Source organism: Hyperoodon ampullatus, assembly GCF_949752795.1.
Source record: "Hyperoodon ampullatus genome assembly, chromosome: 5".
Lineage (NCBI taxonomy): Eukaryota > Metazoa > Chordata > Mammalia > Artiodactyla > Ziphiidae > Hyperoodon > Hyperoodon ampullatus.
This window is the reverse complement of record NC_136918.1, coordinates 137,358,799-137,382,101: the sequence shown is the minus strand read 5'-3', so window position 1 is coordinate 137,382,101 and position 23,303 is coordinate 137,358,799. Positions and strand designations below refer to the sequence as shown.

General features: G+C 46.1%; 1 protein-coding gene across 1 annotated transcript; it reads left to right on the top strand.

The window, feature by feature from the left end:
• The first annotated feature begins 1,698 nt into the window (after positions 1-1,698).
• Positions 1,699-21,566, top strand: SETD4 (SET domain containing 4). Its single transcript, XM_079705070.1, has 10 exons — positions 1,699-1,786; positions 5,314-5,409; positions 8,092-8,129; positions 10,456-10,544; positions 12,065-12,494; positions 14,618-14,792; positions 16,479-16,560; positions 17,489-17,569; positions 20,067-20,190; positions 21,303-21,566. The coding sequence occupies exons 1-10, from the start codon at positions 1,714-1,716 to the stop codon at positions 21,435-21,437; spliced, it is 1,323 nt and encodes a 440-aa protein (XP_079561196.1). The 5' UTR covers positions 1,699-1,713; the 3' UTR covers positions 21,438-21,566.
• Positions 21,567-23,303: the final 1,737 nt, after the last annotated feature.

Genomic DNA, 23,303 nt, shown 5'->3' with positions numbered 1-23,303 from the left:
CCCCGGTCCGGGAAGATCCCACCTGCCGCGGAGCGGCTGGGCCCGTGAGCCATGGCCGCTGAGCCTGCGCGTCCGGAGCCTGTGCTCCGCAACGGGAGAGGCCACAACAGCGAGAGGGCCCGCGTACCGCAAAAAACAAAACAAAACAAAACAAAAACAAAAAACTGAGTTCGGATGGCCTACCCCCGCCAGGCCTGGCATGATGCTGCTCATTACAGTACCCCCCCACCCCCCGTTATCTGGGAATCGTTCATTTAGAGAATGTCGACCCGAGAAGCCGCTGTGCAGGCGCGAAGGACCCTAAGGTCGCGAGTCTGTAACTGGTCGGGGTCTGAGCTCGCCCTCTGCCCAGCCAACCCGGCGGCCGGAAAACGGAGGGGGCGGGGGAGGGCGGGGTGTTGTCGCAGCTGTGGGGCGGCCTCACGTCTAGGGGCTGAGGACTGGGGGCGAAGACAGTGCGGCCAACCGTGCTGTCGCCCTGGCGCCACGTGCACAGCTCGCTCGCCGGACTCTGGGACGCTGCGGCCGGGCCGGGGGTCATTGTGGACGCGTCTCGGCCCGTTCGCGGGCGGGGCGCTGGGGACCCGGAGGGGACGAGCCGCCGGTGGCCCTGGGACCGGACTTGGCAACTTCGGGTCGATCAAATAGTGAACCTTCCAGTGTTGGGGTGGGATAGTATAATAGGGCTTGGAGTTCGTGTCTTGTTATTAATTTCAGTTAGGTAGCTTTTAGTTTTTAAAAAACAGTGGTATGGTTTAAATGCACATATATATGCACGTAAGTAATATTCATATTATGTCACTTATGTACTCATACATACATAAGGCACAGACTAGGAGGATACAGAAGTAATAGTAAAAGGCCCCTCCCCGTGCATATTTTTTAATATCCTTCCTTAAAGCCTCTTGTTTTATAAACATAAAATGTGCACAGTATCAAACTCATAAGGGATCATTGAATTTGTTCTGCAACTTAATTTTTTCATGTAATATATCTTGGACATTTTTACATCTTAGCGCATACTTACTATTTTAATGGCTTCATATAGTAGGCCACTCCATTATCTGATCATGGTGGTGTGTTTAATAGATTTCATTTTTATATTTCCAAGGAAGTAACGTATAGAAACTGTAGTCATTTTAGATTTTCTTATCATCTCTTTGTTTTGTCTGCTCTCTTGGCTCTCATTTTCTCCCCAATCTGTGGAAAACCCTTGCTTAGTTTATATTTATTTCAGGATGCTGGTTTTAAGGACAAATCATTGTTTACTTCACACTGAAAGAGGATTTGGTTTTTTTCTCTAAGACTTCCTAGCAGATGGGGGCTTCAGGACTACTGTTTATTCACAGTACAGATAGGTTGGTGCTTAGTAAGTGTTGATTATCGTTGATGTACACGTCACCAAAGCACACAATTATGAAATCAGTTATGAGGATTTCTATGATTAATCAGCATTTAGTAGGACCTCAAGATAAAACTGTTTTAGAGGGACCAATATAATGGGCATTCCATTACTGCATGTGATTTAGCTCAGAGTATAAACAATTTATATAGAAAAACGCTTTTAGAGAAATGGTTTACTAAATAGTTACATGTGTATATTTAAATCCTTATAGGTACAAACAACAGTGATTATCATACAGCTGGAAAGAAAGGCAAAGAAAATGCTTTTTATTTTAGATTGGGCAATTAAGCGGAAACTGCAGTTTTAGTATGAAGAACGGAGGTGGAAGAACAAGCCGAATCAGAAGACGAAAACTCTTCACAAGTTCTGAATCAAGAGGAGGTACAGTTTTGATTCTTGTGGTGCCAGTGATGAAAAAAAGGAATCCTTTGTTGATTGGTATTAACACATAGCTTTTCTCAGAGGCACATGAGCAATGTTAATTAATTAATTAATTAATTAATTTATTTTTGGCTGCGTTGGGTCTTTGTTGCCGCGCGTGGGCTAGTTGCGGCGGAGCGCGGCTTCTCACTGCAGTGGCTTTTCTTGTTGCGGAGCACGGGCTTAGAGTGCAGGCTCAGTAGCTGTGGTGCATGGGCTTAGTTGCTCCGCGGCATGTGGGATCTTCCCGGGCCAGGGCTCGAAACCGTGTCCCCGGCATTGGCAGGCGGATTCTTAACCAGCGCGCCACCAGGGAAGCCCATGAGCAATGCTCATAGAGAATACTTCTTAAAGAATATTCTTTTAAATAGTGCCATTATATTCTTTTAAACCCTTGTAGAAATACAGATATATTGCTTCAACTATGTCTTCTTTGGGGATGACTCCCAGGTTTCTGTTTCTGGTCCTGACCTCTCTGCTGACCTCTAGCTACCTATAGGATATCAATGTTTGGATGTAAATTTATCATTTCAAGTTCAGTGTAACCCAGTCTGAACGAGATACCATATGTGAAAGTGCTTGGCCCACTGGAGAGTACTACATAAATGGAATTGTTATTTTTCATGAAAATTAATAATACTCCTCCTAGCTGACCCCCAGCATGTCAGCACCATGGAGGTAATCTTTGACTATGTATCCTTCTTTGCTCTCTGGAGCCCATGTCCTAACTCTCACCTGGCCTTTCTTAGGTTAACTTCCCCCTCTCTGTTCTACCCAGAGATGACTTTAGCCAGCTCTTGGCTGATTCACTACATTCTTGTTTTCTTCCCTGCTGGTTGTTCCATTTGTCACTGTCAGTCTAACTTAAGGGATGTAGCCTTTTAGGTTTAGGAGCCTCCAGGATCCTCATTCTCTCTCTCTCTCTTTTTTCTTTTTGGCCTTGCCACACGGCATGCAGCATCTTCCCCAACCAGGGATTGAACCCGTGCCCCCTGCATTGGGAGCACAGAGTCTTAACTACTGGACCGCCAGGGATGTCCCCCTCATTCTCTTGTGTGTGCTCTCTGAACTGCTGCCTGACATCAACTGCCTTTCTAAGTGGCTCCGCCGCCCCACTCCCCGTGTTGGCAGTATGTTCTCTGCTCACCATTTCCTGAGCACACCTCCCACATTTCCACCTCTGCCATTCCTCAAAGTCTTTCTTCAGCCAAAACATCTTTCTTCCCTTCTCCCTGCTTGTTCAGTTTCTCTCTAACCTTCGAGGCTGAGTTGAGATCTTATGTTTTTGGTAATGCCATTTCCAATTCTCACTAACGTCACTGGGTTATCATGCTTATTGGGTATTATTCTTTAAGAGCTATGGTTTTCCAGTTGTTTTTCATGGAAGTCTTCTTTCCCCAACTAAAATGTTAACTTTTTGAGGGTGAGGAACATGTTGAAGGCTCTCCACAGTGGTTAATAGTGCTGGGAGTGTAGTAGTTGCTTATTAAATGTTCTTGCTGTAAACTCTGTTCTCTAGGTTGTGATAATGTATTTTAGGAGCCTTAGATTTTGGATCATGTATTTTTTTAGAAAACACTTTCATTGAAGTATAATTGACATATAATGAATGTCACATATTTGAAGTGTGTACTTTGATAGACTTTGACATATGTATATGCACAGGAAGCCATTATCGAAATCAAGATATGAACATATTCATCACCCCAAGAGGTTTCCTTGTTTCGCTTTGTAATCCTTTCACCTTGCCCTCTTTGAACCCTCCCTGCCTCCATCTTCAGACAACCACTGATCTGCTTTCTTTCACTACTGATGTGTTTGTTTTATAGTTTTATTTAATCATATAGTATGCATTCTTTCTTATCTGCCTTCTTTTACTCAGCATAATTATTTTGAGATAATTCTCTGTTGTGTGTATCAATAGATCATTCGTTTTTATTGCTGATCATATTACATGATTTGTTTACTTCAGTTGTTCCAGCAATATTTATTGAAAAAACTATGCTTTCTCTACGGAATTGCCTTTGCATTTTGTGAAAAACCAGTTATCCACATATGTGTGGGTCTGTTTTAGACTTTCTTTTCTGTTCCATCGATTTCTTTGTCTGTCTTGATGACAGTATCACACAGTCTTAGTTACTGTAGCTTTATAGTAATAAAAAGTTTTGAAATCAGTATTTCGAAGTGGTTTTGGCTCTTCTAGGTTCTTTGCATTTCCATATGAATTTTAGAATCATCTTGTCAATTTCTACAAAAAAGCCTGCTTACATTTTGATTTGGATTGTATTGAATCTATAGATCAATTTGGGGAGAACTTGACTTCTTAACAGTGTTGAATCTTCCAACCCATAAACAAGATGTATCTCTCCATTTGTTCAGATTATTGATTTGAGATCTTAAAAAATTTTTTTAAAATTTTTAATTGTAGTAAAATTACATGTAACCTAAAATTTACCATTTTAACAGTTTTTAAGTGTACTTCAGTAGTGTTCAGTACATTCACATTGTTGTACAACCAGTCTCCAGAATTCTCTTCATCCTGCAAAACTGGAACTCTATACCCGTTAAATAATAACTCTTCATTCTCCTCTCCCCCTAGCCCCTGGCAGCTACCACTCTACTTTTTGTTTCCATGAACTTGGCTATTCTAGATACCTCATGTAAGTGGAATCATACAGTATTTGTCTTTTTGTGAATGGCTTATTTCACTTTCAATAATGCCCTGAGGATTCATCTATAAAGCATGTGTCAGCAGGATTGGTTCCTTCTGAGAGCTGTGAGAGAAGGGTCTGTTCTAGGCCTCTTTTTTTGGCTTTGTCATTGGCTGTCTTCTCCCTGTGTTTCTTCTATCATCTTCCCTCTGTTCTTGTGTCCAAAATTTCCCTTATTATAAGGACACCAGTCATACTGGATCCAGGTCCACCCTGATGACCTCATTTTAACTTGGTTACCTCTGTAAAGACCCTATCTCTAAATAAGGTCAAATCCTGAGGTACTGAGGGTTAGGATTTCAACATATGAATTTTGGGGTACACAATTCAACCCATAATAGATGCCTGTTATTTATTTTTCTTTGCTTTTTGCACTGGCTAGAACCAGTGTCGTGTTGAATAGTAGTGGGGGGAACAGACATCCTTCTTCTGCTCCTGATCTTAGGGGGAAAGCACGTAGTTCTTCATCTTTAAGTAAGTCAGCTGTAGGTTTTTTGTTAGATATTTTTTGTCGTGTTGAGGAGGTTCCCTTCTATCCTTGTTTGCTGGGAGTATTTATCAGGAATGAGTGCCAGATTTTATCCAATGCTTTTCCTGCATCTTTCAGATGATCTTGTGGTTTTTCTGTTTTAGCTTACATTATTTGTGCATGTTTTAAAATTTATTCCCTTTTATGATATGACTGTCTGAGACAGTTCATCAGAGATTTACTTTTTAAATGGTGATCTGATTATATAGTGATTTTAATCACCAGTTTTTCTTTCCTCTCTTCATTAGTGAATGAGAGCTACAAGCCTGAATTTATAGAGCTTAAGAAGTGGCTGAAGGTTAGGAAGTTTGAAGATACAAACTTAATACCTGCTCGTTTTCCAGGTAAGGTCTGGCATTCAACTCTCACATGAGAGACATGTGGGCCCAGGTGGTAGGAAAGCAGGGGTGATTCTTGCAGGTGGGCTGCATTCTTTCTGGGGGCATATCATCTCCTCAACCCGAAAAAAAATATCTAACATCTTCTGTTGTGTGGCAGCCTTCCTGCCTTGTAGGTGTAATATTTACTTGACCTTATTCTAAAAATGAGTTTAAGTGGCTTGTGGAGAGAAATTCCAAAATGGTGAAATAAAATTAAAAGTTAGAAAAGGGAAATGAGAATAGAAAAATAAGACGAAGGCAGGGATAAGGATAACACATAAAAGCTATGATTATGAAATTTTGTACCCCTGTCAGAGGTGAGCTACACATTTGACTCACCTTTCCAGCAGCCCAATGTATATGATCAATTAGTTGAATCTTAGTGTTCTGTAAACACAGCTAAATTGTTTACTCATCAGAAGTACAGGTATTTCTGGAACTTAGACCTGAGGGAAACATCTTCACTGGGCTTTTCTGGGAGGACGTTGTGTAATGTGGGGACTGGTGTCCCCATCAGCCTGCTTGTGGTGATTTCATGGGATTTTCAAGCCATGCAGGCTGATGGGATTATCCCTTAGCTCAGGAGCATCACCGTAGTTTTCTAAGGGGAGGGGTTCCAGAGAACCAGCAGAGGTGCTTGGTCCCTGGGGGTGGCTCCAGGAGAGGAGCCCTTAGGGAGACCTCAGCGGTATTGCCCCCCGAGTGTTGGAGGAGGAGCCCCTGTGTGGCCCTGGCGTCCACAGTCACCTGAACAGGGGTGGGTGAACATTCTCTTCTGGAAGGTGAGGAGCTTGCTGTGAAGGTTGGATTGACATTGTTTTCTGAAAATTGACGAGCTTGTCCTGGAGTTTGGGTTAGCACTCTCTTCCGGAACATTCTCTCACAGAAGTTGGGCAGCTTGTTACGGGCTTGTGCCTGCATCCAAGGTGACCCAGCGCTGTCCACAAGTGGGCTTGCGGTAACCACAGAGAGGACCACCTGTCTCTGTGCCTCAGATCTGCTGTAGCACAGAGGCAGTTATGTGCTGAGGGCCTTGAAGTTCTGGATCACAGGGCAGGTGCAGACATTTCACCTTGTAGAATATTTAGATCATATGCCTCTGAATGCTTCACTTGGCGATTAAAATGATCATTCAAGTACCCATTAGGTAATTTACCTTTGAGCAAACTAACTTCCTTATATATCACCCAAGATAAATGGTTTACCATGTGTGCCCCTGATCCAGTGAGGTGATGTGTGTAAAATTGTTTCCTATGTGTCAGTTATACATGATGACTTTGGGCTAAAATACTTGATTTGAACCAAGTTCTATTAGGATTGCTCCTTCTTTATGATGGTGAACCATATGTATCAGCCTCTAACAGAATGTTTAACTTTCTGTTTTTGTGTGTCAAGGAACGGTCAGTATAAACCACACTCTTAGATTTTACTGGATGGAGTTCTTTATGAGATGATCAAGGGAAAGTAGTGTCAGGAGTGGACTTGCTGTGCCTAAGGCCTGCCTACTCCTCGGGTATCACTTTGCCTTAAGAAGGGTAGGTTTAAAATTGTCAAGCAGGAATTGGCATCTGGTTTCAATCGAATGCCTGAAAATAAGTAATCTGTCTATGGATTGGAGCAGTGAAGGACTGACAGAGCTGCTGACAGAGGTTAGTTGACAGAGCTGCTGCGGAGGTTAGTGTTGTGAGTGTGCTCTGGCCGAGGCCTTGGCTCACGGGAGCAGCTGGCCCTGGATCTACCCTGCTGAGCTCCTCCGGTCAAGGAGGGCGTGGCTAACGGCTTGCCTGGCTGGGGTGGGGAGGGGGTAGGCCTCAGGCTTTGTGGGACCTGAGTGAGCTTTACTGGTTATTCGGTCGAAGACTCGACATCATTACTGAGGAAGGCCGGGTCTGGCAGTGGGTAAAAGTGGCCTGCGGGTCCAGCCTCTGAGGTTGGGTGGGCGTTAGGGTTAGGCTCCACCCTGGCTGGTGAGCCCCAGGGGAGAGAGTCCAGCCTCAAGTTTCCTGTAAGAGACCCAACAGCAGATCTGCCTAAAGGTGATGATCTTTAGGTGTTGACTCTGAAGTGGACTTTGCCCTTCAAGATTATAAACCCAAAAGGAGGTCGGGCCATTTTCCAGAATAGCTTCTTTTTTTAAAAAAAATTTATTTATTTTTGGCTGCATTGGGTCTTTGTTGCTGAGCACGGCCTTTCTCTAGTTGCGGCGAGCGGGGGCTACTCTTCGTTGCAGTGCATGGGCTTCTCATTGTGGTGGCTTCTCTTGTTGCGGAGCACGGGCTCTAGGCGCACAGGCTTCAGTAGTTGTGGCACGTGGGCTCAGTAGTTGTGGCTCGCGGGCTCTAGAGCGCAGGCTCAGTAGTCATGGCACACGGGCTTAGTTGCTCCGCGGCATGTGGGATCTTCCCGGACCAGGGCTTGAACCCGTGTCCCCTGCATTGGCAGGCGGATTCTTAACCACTGCGCCACTAGGGAAGCCCCAGAATAGCTTCTTGATCCTTTGGTTCCCCTGGGAGTCAGAGGATGCGAGACACTCAGCTTCAGCTTTGTGTAATTTTGAAGTTCATCCACACCTTTTATGCAAAATAGCATCTCTAAGACCTTGAAGAAAGAGTAGGATTTACCCTTTTTCTGTCTTTGCATTCCTAGGTACAGGAAGAGGGCTGATGAGCAAAACATCCCTACGGGTGAGAATTTCTCTCTTATCTTGAAACCCAAAGTAGATTTTGCTGCTTTGTTTTTGTTTTTGTGGTTCAATCAAGTGAATTAAAAATATTTTAGACATACAGATTTTTTTTTTTTTTTTACTTAATGGGTAGTTTTGAATACAGTTCTGTCAGTTAGAATTAAGTTTGCAGCGTATAAGAGACAAACCCAAGGTAACAGGGCGCAGGTGTCTCGTGCTGTCATGTAAACAAGCGTGGACAGGCAGACCTGGGCTGGTGTGCTGGTCTCTCGGGCTCTGTCCAGCTCTTATCCACGTTCTGAGAGGGAGCCCCACACCCTGAGCTCCAGGGTGCAGCTCCGGGAGCTCGAGCAGCAGGACGGTGCAAGGGGTGAGGAAGGGCAGGCTTCCCCTCTCCCCGGAAATTCCAGCTCCCAGCTGCCACGACCCCGCACCCTTCAGGTGGGACTGCATGGGGAGGAGGAGCAGGGAGCGCGTGTTGGGGCTGTGGCCAGCAGTCTCTGCCGCAGCGGGTGTTGTAAATCGGATCATATTTTAAATGCGCTGGGGATGGGCTGGGGCTGGAAGGGAGCTGCTGGAATCTGAGCATCCATAGTAAGTGCAGCCCGGCAGCCCAGCAGGCTGCTAACCCTCCTGGCTTCTGTCTCCTCACCTGGAAGGCGGGAGGTAAGTGATGCGGATGCTCTCCAAGGTCTGTTTTAGTTCCTCTGTGCTACTTAAAGGGTCTCTAATGCACAGTTTTCTGTAAAGCTAGAAATTCCTTAATTTATTTGTAATGATCTTAATTTTCTATTTCAAAATTGTTTTAATTTATTTTTACTTCCTTAATTTAACTTATAAAAAAACCCAGCTGTGTATATATCTTTAGCCTAAAGAATGGTAGCTTTTTTTTTTTTTTTTTTGCGATACGCGGGCCTCTCACTGTTGTGGCCTCTCCCGTTGCGGAGCATAGGCTCCGGACGCGCAGGCTCAGCGGCCATGGCTCACGGGCCCAGCTGCTCCACGGCATGTGGGATCTTCCCGGACCGGGACACGAACCTGTGTCCCCTGCATTGGCAGGTGAACACTCAGCCACTGCGCCACCAGGGAAGCCCAAGAATGGTAGCTTTTAATGTTGTAATTCTACTATGCTATCTTAATTTTTTTTATTAAACATTTAAAATTGTGGTTAAATTTACACAACATGAAATTTACTATCTTAACCCTTTTTAAGTGTGCAGTTCAATAGTATTAAGTACATTAACATTGTTGTGCAGTATTTTTCTTTTTGAGGGGGCGTATGTGACTTCATTCTGTAGCAGAATTTGGGGGGAGAAATATACCTCTCATGAATATAGCAGTGACTATGGGTAGTTTTTGTTTAGATTATGAAATGATAATTGGCAGTTGCTTTACAGTACTTTCAAATGTGGCTTTTTTTGTGAAAACTTTTTGAAAATTGAGATGTATTTTACACATAGTGAAATGCACAGATTTAAAGTGTCCAGTTTGATGAGTTTTGATGATGAAGACATTTACCCCAGTCAAGACATAGAGCATTTTATTAAGTGCCTTTTTTTAAATCAGAAAGTCGTGGAATGTCAAAGCGGGAAGGGACTGTAGTGACCATCCCAACTCAATCTTGAATCACAGATGAGGAGACCAGAAATTGAACCCAGGAGATTTTTGGTGATGTTTAACCAACTTAGATGCCAGTTATGATGAAAGCAGGATCTTATATCTGGCTTCTTAGTGCTTTCTTTCTGATGTCTCTTCCTTGACATCTTGATTTTTCCTTCTACGTTTCTGTCTCCGTGGGAGAAACTGAAAGCTGTATTTCGGCAGGTGGTCACATGAGACCCTTGTGCTGGGTGGGCTGCCCGTCTTTCTTCAGCCACTTGGCACAGGTTATAGGGCGAGTAGGCCATTGCTGGCAATAGTCACTGGACACATGGATTTCACTGGAAGAAGTTTTTGGAGTGGTTTCTCTCTGTTGCCTATAGGTAGCACTATTTCCTGGTGTCAGAAAACGAAGGGATAATGTGATTCGAGTTGTCAGAGTGTTTCCACATTCCTTTCTGGTGGAAGGTTGACTGGTGGTGGGTGTCAGTCACACAGTTAACCTTTAATTCTTGCTGGGGATGTAGTGTCTATCCCTGGCGTGGGAGCAGCCTTGCCTGCATCTGCTGACTTAAACTGGGGAGCCCATCCCCTGAGGGCTCTTCGGTCAGCTGTGGTTGGGCTCTGCTGGGTTCTTATTAGATGATTGTGGAATCAAGGACTTTCAAGACGCTTTCAGGTCCTTCCCGAAGCACGGATGTCCTAAACTTTACTTTCTTTTTGGCAAGGAGGGACGGATGATCATCTCATTGCCTGAGAGTTGCCTGCTCACCACGGACACAGTGCTTGGAAGCTACTTAGGGGCGTATATTGCTAAGTAAGTGACCGCTCCCCTGCTTGTCTCGGGCAAGTGCTTCTCCTTTAAAGTTTATATCGTTGGAGAGTGTGTCGTCCAAGACATAGCTCATTAGGACCCATCCCTTTCATGTAGCTAACAAATATCTGAAATGATTGGAAAGGTTTACTCTGTTTTATGAAGTTGGTTCTTAATTCATTGTAAGCTGCATTTTTAAGGTTTTAATAGGCTGCTTGTGTTGTGGGTTTGAATGCTGATCTAACCTTAGTAGAAAATAAGGATTAAATGGGGTAATAGATGTAAATCACGGCTGAGCGCCTTGTCTCATGACGGTCCACTCTCCTCCGTTGTAGTAGGTCTTGACAAATTCTATTTACTCTTTTGTTTTTACCCTTATTGTACTTGCTTGAATTCCCCTTCAGCTATGAAGAGCTGTCGACGGTATGAGAGAGTTGGTTTTGTTTGGCATAGAAGAGCGGAGGCCAACATGGGGGCTGAGAACTGTTTTCTGGCTTATGTTATAGGGGGTCTGTGTTTTGGGTGGGTTTCTGAGGACAGTGTGAGGGGGATCCTCAGCATAAGGGGCTTCCAAATTATAAAGGTTGGAAGATTGTATTGTTTCTCAACCCACAGTAAGTTCTGGACTTTTTTCCCCTGGCTTACTTTTGTAAGAGGGCTGGTGTATTTTCATTGGCCTGAGTAGAGACAAGGATGCTCTTAGTCTTAACATTTTCTGAAATTTTGAGTAGAATGCATGGTAATTTAGGAATCTGGACTTTGAAGGATTAATGAAAACTTTCCTAAATACATTCATGCAACATGTGATCTTTTTATTGGTAACAGTTAAAAACACTGCAATGTATAATTTGCAATAGAATGGGTAAATTTAAGACAAAAGCTTTAGATCTGTAACAGGTATATAATGAGCCTCTTCAGTTTTCTGCCTGGGTTAGTATCATATAATAGAACTTTCTGCAATGATAGCATTGTTTTACCTTGTGTTGTCTGGTATGGTAGCCATCAGCCACATATGGCTCAAGAGCACTTGAAATGTGGCTTGTATGATTGGGGAATTGAATTTTCAATATTATTTAATTAAAAAAAATTGAAATAGCTATATGTACCCAGCGGTTACTGTGTTGGATGGGGCACGTCTAGGTTCTTCCCACCAATTGCCCCCTACCCCCCAAGATTTATATCCTTAACCAAGTGAAACAAGTGAAATTCCAGCAAAAGCTTTAAAACTGGAGAACCAAGTTGGAAGCAAAGAGGTTTCTGCAAGAAAGAATCTCTGGCAAACAAAGCTGGAACTTGGGTTAGTGAGCCAGTTCTTGTATCAGTGTGACTGGTTCATTGCATTTGTACTGGGGTGCAATCCGGGGAGGAAAGCCTTGAGGAAGGAAGACGTCTCTTGGGTGCATTAGGTGAACTTGGCCACAGTCCCTCTGGGAGCAGACCTAAGCCCTAGGATGTCTGTACCTCTTGCTTACGCCATATTTTGAATGAAAGTAATTCCTGTAATCTGCTTTTCATTTTAAAAGGTGGCAGCCTCCTCCATCTCCTGTGCTGGCTCTTTGCACCTTTTTAGTTTCAGAAAAGCATGCTGGGGACCGGTCTCCCTGGAAGCCTTACCTGGAGGTTTTGCCCAAGGCCTACACCTGCCCTGTTTGTTTGGCGCCAGAAGTGGTGAATCTTCTTCCCAAACCTTTGAAAGCAAAGGCCAGAGAGCAGAGAACCCACGTGCAGGAGTTCGTTTCTTCCTCCAGAGGCTTTTTCTCTTCCCTGCAGCCTCTGTTTTCGGAGGCCGTTGAGAGCATCTTCAGCTACAGCGCCCTCCTGTGGGCTTGGTGCACCGTCAACACCAGGGCTGTGTACATGAAGCGCGCGCCGAGGCAGTGCTTTTCCGCAGAGCCGGACACCTGCGTGCTCGCTCCGTTCCTCGATCTGCTGAACCACAGCCCTGACGCCCAGGTGAGACGTTAACCGGGAGACCCGTGTTTGGTTTCAATAGGAAGGACTCTAACGTGTAGAACCTGTGACTCGGAAGAGGCAGCAGACCCGCAGGGAGAGGTGCAGCAGAGCAGGCTCCTCTCTTTCTTCCCGACCCTCTTTCCCCTCCGGCATCCTTTTCCTTTGCCGCTTTCCCTGCTCAGCTCTCCAGGCCTGCAGGTACTCTATCCCCTGTGTGGCCCGAACCCTAGCCCTCCCCGACCTCCCCATGGTGCAGCCTCCTTCTTCCTCCTTTCAGACCTGGGGCTGAAGTCTCGCTTGCTTTCCTGTCTCTTTCCCTTTCACACTTGGTGGCATCGCTGTCGGCATTTTGCCGTGATCTCTGAGGGACTTGCTTCTTCCCCCCTTGGAGCTCTGCAGTCTTAGAGGACAGGGACTTTGCCTTGTACTTTTTGTAACGCCAGTGCTCAGCACAGGGCCTGGCATGTAGTAGGCCTGTTCAATCAACAGTTTCAATCAACTGTTCAATCAAATGTTCAATCAGCAGTTTCTGGCTGGATGGCTATTTGTGGGAAATCGTTAAGGGGTCCCACTTTGGGAGTCAGTCGGAGATCTCTTCTTCCCCAGGCTTCTCTGCTCCAGCACATAAAGGAGATGATTATATCTGCGGGGCACACGGGGCTGAAGGCCTGGCATGGGGGCAAAGGATGTCTGTGTGTCAGCTAACCTGTTGGCTGTTCAGGGTGCGCTTGAAGGCGCGCTGGCAGGACCTGCACTCACGCTGTCCTCGTCGTGACCCACGTGCCCACGAGAGGAGAGCGTGGGGATGGAGGGGAGACCCTCCCTGTGCTTTCTTAGGCTGTGGCCATTGCCGTGCCTGTCTGCTCCTTGCTTTTGTAGAAAGATGCATTTCTAACAAAATTAAGCAAAGGAGACTGAGGGTAGATGGGCGTTTCTGTGGCTGATATTGCTGAAATAAAGTCAAGGGGGTACAGGACAGTAGGGTACTGGCCACAGGGACTCACTCGGTCAGTCCCCATTGGCATGACTTTATTTTTATTGGGCTGTTAGTGCATTTATGTTCCAAACCAGGGATTTTACAGTTGAGCGTCAGGGCGTCGCAAACTACAGTCTAGGGCACGTGGTCCCAGGACCCTGGCAAAGCCTAAAATACTTACTCTCTGGCCCTTCATGGAAAAAGATTGCCAGCCCCTGGTCGAAAGTGCGCTGCAGCCAACTTTTGACATGACACCGCAAGCCTTGGCCCTGATCTCTTGTTGATGCCACAAGGTAGAATTTCAGCCTGTTCCTTATCCTCGTCTCACTGCAGTTTGCTGCTTAGTGAGAAGGCCTCGGTGCTTGTACCCGCCGCTTGTTGTGGGAGCAGTCCGGTCTCCTTGGTCTTTTCCTCTCTGCCTATTACCTAACAAAGCTGTCACAAAATCCATACGACAGTATCAGCCAGCATCATGCTGCTCACAAAAGGCTGTGTGTGTATCGTAGGACCTGAAATTTCATGCTCGGTCTTGACGTCTTTGGGCCTCGCGGGGCCCCGAAGGCCTGACTGTGAGTTCCTCTGCCCTCTCCGGATATTTCCCACCCAGCGGGCAAGGCTTCCCACCCAGCGGGAAGTTGCCCTCAGCCGGACTGGCTGTAGCCCACCTGGTCCTCAACCGAATGCGTGTCACCTCCCTGCCAGCCCTCAAAATTATTCAAACAGGCAAATCACATCGCCCCGGGGAACCAGGGTGTCACCCCTTGCGCCTGCAGGCCTGCTTCCCATGGCCTCTGCTGTCACTCCGCTCTCAGGCGCAGCCCCTGTGCGGCCCTGTGTGGTGTGCTGTGTCCTCCCCCCGGGCCGTATGGGTGACTTACAATAAACTGCCGCTAGTCATCTGTCCGATGTCAGGTGTCGTGTGTTCGGCCATCCTCAGAGCCCCCAGGTGGGACTCCCTCCCACCCCAATGGGGTGAAGTCGAGGAGAACCAGAGAGGCCAAAGTGCAGACGTGGCATTTTTTCTCCACGTGGATAAATTCCGTGATGAGTGCTTGAAAGCAGCATCCTGCTTAAATTAATACGATCACTTAATCTTTTTAGTTTTCTGCTTTGCTTTAAAAACATCTTTTACAATTCTTTTTTCTAGGTAAAAGCAGCATTTAATGAGGAAACTCGCTGTTACGAAATTAGAACAGCTGTGAGCTGTGGGAAACACAAAGAGGTGCTCATCTGCTATGGCCCTCACGATAACCACCGCCTGCTCCTCGAGTACGGATTTGTTTCCATCCGCAATCCTCATGCTTGTGTTTATGTCTCAAAAGGTTGGAATTAACTTTGGTTCCGATCACTAAGATGATAGAATCCCCCCCCATCTGTGGTTATGTTAAGTTTTTGTAACAATGGCAAAACCTTAAAGCGTATATCATTTATTTTCTCCTAGGCAGGGCTGACCTAATTCTTATTGACCACGTTATTTCAGCATTGAAGTAAAACCAGCAAAGCTTTGATCGATATTGAGGATTAGAAGAACTGAGATTTTTATTGCATTAGGTCAGACAGTAGAATGGAAGAAAAGAGAAACCTCTAGGGGAATAGAGTATTAATAGATAGCAAGAAATGGAAATTTTTGTACTGAGACGTTGTCACTAAAGGTAAAATAGGATTAGAGAGCGAAACAAGTAAAAAATATTTATGAAGCACCCACTGCGTGTAAGGTGCTGTACCAATCACAGGGTAAATACATTACACAGTCCTTCTTTGGGCGTTTTAATGGCATGATAAAATACGCATTCCATTTATGTTCTTTTGTTACCTAGCATCATCACTGGTATTACTCTTTTTAAAATAATGATTTACCTATTAAATTTATGCTGTGAAAATTTCACATATAGTATTAAAAATAGTACATAGGGGGCTGACTTTTTCCCTTTCCTTGAAGCAGCAGAGAAACAGTTTTCTAGGCATTGAAGAAATGGCTAGAGATTTACTGAGTGTATAATTTGAGGTAGTTTTAATATAAGTTCTAATGGAAATAGAGACTTGGTCAAGGTGATACTACTCCATCCTATTAGTAGCCAAAGTAATAATGTTATTTCTCAAAATGAAGTGGAAAAGCGAAAACTGGGCCTTGCTGGGTCTCTTAGAAAGCTAGCTTTGAAATTAGCCTTATATTATCAGAATAACTTTAATATCGATGACCATGAAGTATTGATTTGTTGAATAATTTGAACAAAATTCACACGTTCATTATTTCTGCATTTAAAAAATAAAAGTAGAGGGGCTTCCCAGGTGGCGCAGTGGTTGAGAGTCCGCCTGCCGATGCAGGGGACACGGGTTCGTGTCCCGGTCCGGGAAGATCCCACATGCTGTGGAGCGGCTGGGCCCGTGAGCCATGGCTGCCGAGCCTGTGCATCCGGAGCCTGTGCTCCGCAACGGGAGAGGCCACAACAGTGAGAGGCCCGCGTACCGCAGGAAAAAAAAAAAAAAAGTAGAGAAATGTAAAAAGAAATTTTAAAAATAGAAAAATCCCTCATTATCCTATGACCCCAAAAAGCTTTGTTAATTTTTGCATGTTCATTTTCAGTTGTTGATGATTACAGTCACTAATATCCAGACAGTTTTGAATTCTGGCTTTTAAAAACTGAGTCTTCGAAGCATTTCCTCATGTTTGTACGGAGTCTGTACTTCTGGTGGGTGTAATTTCTCAGCAGTCCTGCTAATGTCTTCATTACCCGATTTTGCGGGTTGATTTGCTTAGTGAGAGCAGCAGCTGAGGTAGCAGACGTTTTGCCCCCTGCCTTGGAATTCTTGTAGCTTTTCAAAGGGCTGAATCATACTGTCATTGAGTTGGGCTTGAAGACTAGATTTTTTTGATGTGAAATAGGTAAAATGGTTTACACGTCTTGATTGCTGACGGGAAGGAAAGTAAGCTGAGAAGAAAGGGTCCCCCTCCCTTCCACCTGAATTATACCCTAAATCTCAGCCTGATTTTTTTTTTTTTAATGCAGATATACTTGTTAAATATCTTCCATCAACAGATAAACGGATAAACCAAAAGATTTCCATTTTAGAGGATCACGACCTCATAGAGTAAGTGTTTCTCTCCAGAAATCATTCTTTCAGGAAATCTGGATGAAAAGTTGAGAGCTGGGGTTTTTACAGGTGTGAGCCGCCTCCTGACTTGTATCCGGTGACAGGTAGCTGCTTACTGAGCATTTACTATGTGCGGCACATTGTGCTTCATGTTGCGGGACACACAGGAGGGGAAGATGCTGGTCAGGAGACTTGTTTGGGGACCTAAGATACAAGCTTGAAGTCTCAAGTTCTGTACCGGGAGAGCCCCGTATGTACTGGTCGGTGGCCCAGTGTGTTTGTGGTGAACATGTGGTCAGGTGGGGTGGCATCGGCTACTGTAGGCCAGCCTGGCCGTCAGTCACCTGGCAACAGGATGCAGGCTTTTGGGACGGGGGGAGCCTAGGTGATTCCACGCCAAATGGGATAAACTGGGTTTGAGACCCTCCCTTTCAGATTTTCTTCTATAGGTGAAATTAAGTTCTAAATAATCCAGCGACACTGTGAGGGACACTAGCTCTGGTGGCTGCCATTTGTTTGATCCTGAGGATCATCCAGATTCTTCATCATTCATCTCACTGTGGCCCCCTCATCCAAGTTCAGCTTCTTACCAAATAAAAATAGCTTTTACTTTTTTTTTTCTTTTTTTAACACAAAGAATTTTCTGTTACTCAGGCTTTATTCTTAAGTATTTGCAGACTTACTTTTCTCTTTGTGACTAAGACCATGGGTTGTGCAATGTTTAGTGGCCCCTTTAAAAAAATGTTTGGCTTTTCAGTCATTTACCGTGATTTAATGAAGTACCGAAATGACAGATTGGTAATTTTTTTTTTTAATTTAATTTTTATTTTATGTTGGAGTGTAGTCAGTTTACAATCTTGTGTCAGTTTCAGGTGTACAACAAAGTGATTTAGTTATACATATATCTATTCTTTTTCTACTTTAGAAATTTGACATTTGGATGGGATGGACCGTCTTGGCGGTTACTCACAGCTCTTAAGTTGTTATGTCTGGAAGCTGAAGAATTGTAAGTTCCCTGTGTGTTGGTCATGAGCTATAGTTACAATTTGGACATACCTTTGGCTTTTTTGGGGCTTACATTCAAAGGCCCAACCTCAGAGGAGAAAGGAGTGCCCTTGTATATTGGGGTTGCTTATTCTCTGTGTAACTTGCCCGTGTGGGGAGTGGTTCACTTCTAGGTTTGCACCATTTCTGGAATTCTGGTTTTAGAGTCATAGAGTACACGGGCCTGAGAACTGGTCTCTCCTCACATGTATCCCCCTGGTGACCTGCAGCTCGTCGTTCAGGGTAAACACTTTGAAAAGCGTGCACGTTGGCCCTGGTCAGAGGAGAGCCTCTGAGCAGGTGGGTTTTTCCTGGGAACAGACCAAGCTCCTGACCATCTGTCCTGGGGGCAGATCCAGACCCCTGCTCAAGGAGAGGCCTGGATATTTCCATAGAGGAGGCAGGTGGAGGAGCCCCCGGTGTAGACATGCATCCTGGTCAAGTCCTCACTATTCCTGAGAGGGTGTGGGTCCTTCCCTTAGCGTGGAAAGGATAGTCACGCGCGGCCGTGCGCTGCCCAGCCCTGGAGCTCCTTGCGAGGGACTCGGGGAGTAATGCCTGCTACTTAGCAAATCTTAGGTGAGAGACACCACAGGGAGGACTTCCCGAAGATGGCGAACCCCATCCTCGAGCAGTTGGGAGGATTAGGTGAGATGACGCCTAGAAGTAGCCCTCGGCACAGTGCCTAGAAGTAGTTTGTACTCATTCCGTCATGCCCGTGATGTTGCTGTTTACGATGTTGCTTACTTCCTTTTCTTTAGGGACTTGGGGAGAAAAACTATCCCCTGGTCTCAACACCAGAAGCAGTTGTGTCTCTTCTCAGCAGATGGTGTGTTTTTGTCGTACAGACACTGAATTCTGTATCTGACATGTTTCCTTCTCTTTATTGCTCGCCAGAAAACTCAGAGGCAAATTTGTGGTCCATCCACGTGTGCAGGACTCTAAGGCATGCAATGTATCACTGACTCATTCCTGGCTGTATCTTATCTTCTTCTCATCTTTCCTTCGTCTTGTTTTCCCTATCCATTCATCTTGTGTTTTATTTTATCTCGTGCGTACCCACATAAGTTTCTTTAAGTTGTTCTTGGAGACACGTCAACCTCAAATTAAATAAAGCAACTGGATGTTTCCCAGAGGTCCTCCTGCGGCCTCTTTTCTTCCCTTTGGGTGCTTTCTGACTACCTGAGTGGTGTGGCAGAGGGAGCATGTGTTTGTTATTCTCCTGACGGGCATTTGCACGCTAGTTCTGCCTCTCATTAGCTCCATCACTTAGGGTGAGTGCTTTACTGTTCCGGATTCTCAGTTTCTTTGTGTCTGACGTGGGGATTATAATGCTTTCTTTGCTAGGCGATTGTGAAGATTAAAACAGATAATGGCTGCATATAAAGCACTGTTCCTGGCACACAGTAATGGCGTCCCTTCTTTCTTTCTTTTTTTTTGGCCATGCCACGTGCATGCAGGATCTTAGTTCCCCAACCAGGGCTTGAACCCGTGCCCCCTGCAGTGGAAGTGTGGAGTCTTAACCACTGGACCGCCAGGGAAGTCCCACATGTTATGTCTTGACTTCCTTTCTTTTCCAAGAACTCATCTGCTCTTGGGGTTGCCACCATGATCCCTGAAGCTGATGACATCTAAGACTTCATTTTCTGTATGGCTTTTGGGCTGTTCTGAATTTCTCAGCGACTCCTGTGCCCTCCACTGGGGTGGTAGAGCCGTCACCGTGGCCTTTCCCTCCTCAGCCACGTGCACTTTCGCGTTCTGTGCATCCAGCATCCGTCCCCCCGCCCCCTTCCTCCCTGGTCAGTGCTCCTCGCCGGCCTGTAGGCTTGACTCAGCCCCTCCTGCTCGGCACCTTGGCCGCGGCCCCCTCTTGCCTCCCCTGCGGAAAGCTGGCCCCGCCAGCCCACTGAGCCCCATTTCCTACGGACTTCCTTAGTGTAGAATTGGAAGGACCTGCGTGTAGAGAAAGGCTTCACTGTAGATTCCTCTTTCCATCTGTAGAGCATTTTACTTTGTGAAGCATGTCCTGTTCCGTTTGCCATTTTTTTAGGAGAGGCTGTCATTTGAAGAAAAGGGAAACCTCCGCCTTTGCTCCTTAGTCGGTAGTACTTTGACTGTGGACTCACCTTCCTGTCTGTCCCTCGTTCTCTTCCTGTGGCTGGTGGACGTGACTCTTCTTACTCATGTGCCAGACACAGGATTGTGGTGCTAATAAAACTCAGGCCCTGCCTGCAGAGAGCGCCAGTTCCCTCGCTTCTCATCCTCAGCATTCCTTCTTCTGTCCTGTATATCTTGTCTGCTCCGACACAGGACCTGCATGTGGTGGGAGGTTTGAGGGAACGTGCTGATGGAATGCGTTTTATTATGTTTCTGGAAAAATAGGAGAAGTGTTCAAGTGGAAAAGCCGCCTTTGTCTTTGAAAACCTGCTGAAATGACCTCTTGAATATTTTGGTTCTAGGACATGCTGGAAAAAAGTACTTATTGGGGAAATAATTTCAGATACAAATGAGAAGGCAAGTTTGGACATGGCCCAGAAAATATGCCATTATTTCATCAAGGAGAGTAAGGCTGTGCTTCAAAAGGTATGTTTCTAGAATATTGCGTTCTTTTCTTAAAGAAGTGTTTTGATGAAGAAGTTGTTTTGTACGGATACTTGTTGGATAGGGATAGTACACCTTCTTAGGGTGTTGTTAATGCCTTAATAAATGAACACTGATGTAATCCGTGTTTTCACTGTTAACATGTGTCTACACCTTTTAATGGGTAAAATTATTGCATGAATTCTAGGTAGTAGATTTTTACGGTACTCTTTCCCTTTTATTTTTAAGTTTCTTTTAGTTAAAAAAAATTTTTTTTGGCCGGGTTTGGTCTTCGTTGCTGTGCGCGGGCTTTCTCTAGTTGCAGCGAGCAGGGGCTGCTCTTCGTCGCGGTGCGCGGGCTTCTCATTGTGGTGGCTTCTCTTGTTGTGGAGCATGTGCTCTAGGCGTGTGGGCTTCAGTAGTTGTGGCACGCGGGCTCAGTAGTTGTGGCACGCGGGCCCTAGAGTGCGCAGGCTTCTGTAGTTGCAGTGCGTGGGCTCAGTAGTTGTGGCCCACGGACTCTAGACCGCAGGCTGAGTAGTTGCGGCGTACGGGCTTAGTTGCTCCGCGGCATGTGGGATCTTCCCTGACCAGGGACTGAACCCGTGTCGCCTGCACTGGCAGGCTGATTCTTAACCACTGCGCCACAAGGGAAGTCCTGTCTTTCCCTTTTATTTAATGAATGTTTTAATTAAATGAAGAATTAGCTTATTTGAATGAAAACATTACTAGGATTAAAAAAAATAATTTTGTTGAAACTTGAAGACATTGTGTTGAGTGAAATAAACCACGACCCAAAAAGACAAATACCCTGTACTGTATGATTCCACTTAAATGAGATATCTGGAATAGGCAAATTTATAGAGACAGAAAGTAGAGTGGAGGTTACCAGGGATTTGGGGAGGGGGAAATGGGGAGTTAATGTTTGATGGGTACAGAGTTTCTGTTTGGGCTGATGAAAAAGTTCTGGAGATGGATGGTGGCTGTGGTTATATAACACTGTGAATGTACTTAGTGCCACTGAATTGTACATTTAAAAATGGTCAGAATGTTGAATTTTATGTTTATGTATATCTTACTACACTAAAAAAAATCATTTAAAACTAACTCACCAGGTTTCTCATATGAAAGATGAAGAAGTGGCTTTGATAAACCAACTAACTTTGGTAGAAACACTGTGGACAGAAGAGCTGAAGATTCTCCAGGCCTCTGCTGAGACCCTAACCAGTTTGCAAACAGCTTTTACGTAACTTCACCGAAGTGCAGGTGATCACCTCCAATGGTGGGTGTGACTTCTTAAACATTTTTAAACTAAGGTTTATTTTATACAGAATCATTTACAGTCAATGAGCGGTTTCTATTAAACAGTTATCTGCCTAATCCTACTCCCCTGCTTCTGTCTGTCTGTGGGGTGGAGTGGTGGCTGCTTGGGGACGTCGAAGGGCATCTGTAGGGGCAGAGCAGGTCGTGGGGACTCCGTCCCATGGGCATTTCTGTTGCTGTCAAAGCAAATAGCAGTCCTGGAGGAAGACGTCCCAGGAACGTATGAATTGTCACAGGAGGGTGAGGCTGGGAGGGAGCCCGGGTCAGCCCGGGGCCCTGTTTGTGGTCTTCCTCTGGGTGTCCTGCTTCTTACCTGACTCAGCGGCCGTAAAAGCACAAGACGTCGTGCTGCTCTGTGCTCTGATGCCAGCGGGTTAGGGTTGAGGGGCATGTGGCATGTGGCGGTGAGTGGCTGGGTGGCTTTGGAGGGGGCAGTGTGGGGCGGTGCCCAGCAGTCTGGGCTCCCAGCCGGGCTCCGCCCCCGCCGCTCTGAGCTAGAGCAACTCACTTCGAATCTTCCGTCCTTGACTGCCCATCTGGAAACGAGCTTGTTACGGCGGTCCCCTGTGCTCCCACCTAGCAGCAGGGCCTGCGGCACAGGCCCCGGTGGTGCTGGCCCTCCCCGTCTGCGCCTCCCCTGTCCGCTGAGGACCAGGGATCAGCTCACGGGGAGGCCCCTCTAGCCCTGACTACCTGTGATTTCTGTGCGCAGAAAGCGAGTTCGTCCTTGTCGAGAGGAGCCTCACCAGTGGAGCCTCACCAGTCCTCCCTGTTTACAGTTTCGCAGAATGTGTTCAGATCTCTGGTCAGCCCGTGTGCCTTTCCCATGCTTTGTGGTGGGTGTTTAACCCTTTTATTCTGCTCCTTTTCTTCATTTTAATGGGGGTATTGGGAGGAATAGGAGATAAAGTTTTGTGCTCACTTGGTCATTTTGAATTCAGGCTTTGCTTTCCTTTTTTTTCTTTTTTTTTTTTTTAAAAAAAAGACAATACAAGCATTTTAGGCTGTTGACGGCACTCTGAGTATGGTTTTTATATAAAGTGTGCTCTAATTAGTACTTTTTAGATCTTGGCTCTGGATTTAAACTTCTCACAGCGTTTTCATGCCGGTCAATTAACAACTGTGAGGGGGTCAGAGCGGGTGTCATCATATATCCCAGAAGCAAATACGTGCTTATTATAAAAACTGGACGTTGTTGAAACATACGGCAGTAACGTTTATTAAACGTTAGCGTCGCTGGGTCGAGGCCCTGTGCTCTGGCCTTGGTGCGCGGAGCTTTACGGAAGCCTCACAGCCGCCCTGTTTTACAAACAAAGACGGGAAGAAACGGCCTGAGATCCCACACCTAGCGTGTGGCAGAGCGGCGGTGCCTCTCAGCCGACCCTCCGGGGGACACGGGTCACAGCTCGGGGGGCGCCTGTGTCCGGAATTCCGCGCTCTCCTGACTCGGGTACGTGCCTCTCCCCCATCCTCACCGACGGCCGCGCTCCTCGCCCACAGGCCTTGCTGGGCGCGCGGCTTCACTGCAGGTTTGTTGGGGAGTCCGCGACGGGGTCGGCCTCGCTGTCGCCGCCCTGCGATGTGAGAGCGGGATGAGAAACATCCCGGGAGCCGGTTCCTCCTCCGGCTGACGTGGCCGCGCCCGGTCCCACCGCCAGCCCCTCCCCGGGAAGGCGCGAGCGCACAGGCGCAGCGTGGCTGGTCCCGGGGCGGAAGCGGGTCCTGCCCGGGGAGCGAGGGGCTGGCTTCTGTGCTCCGGGGACCCAGCGGCTCGGCCTGCGTGCCTTCCTGGC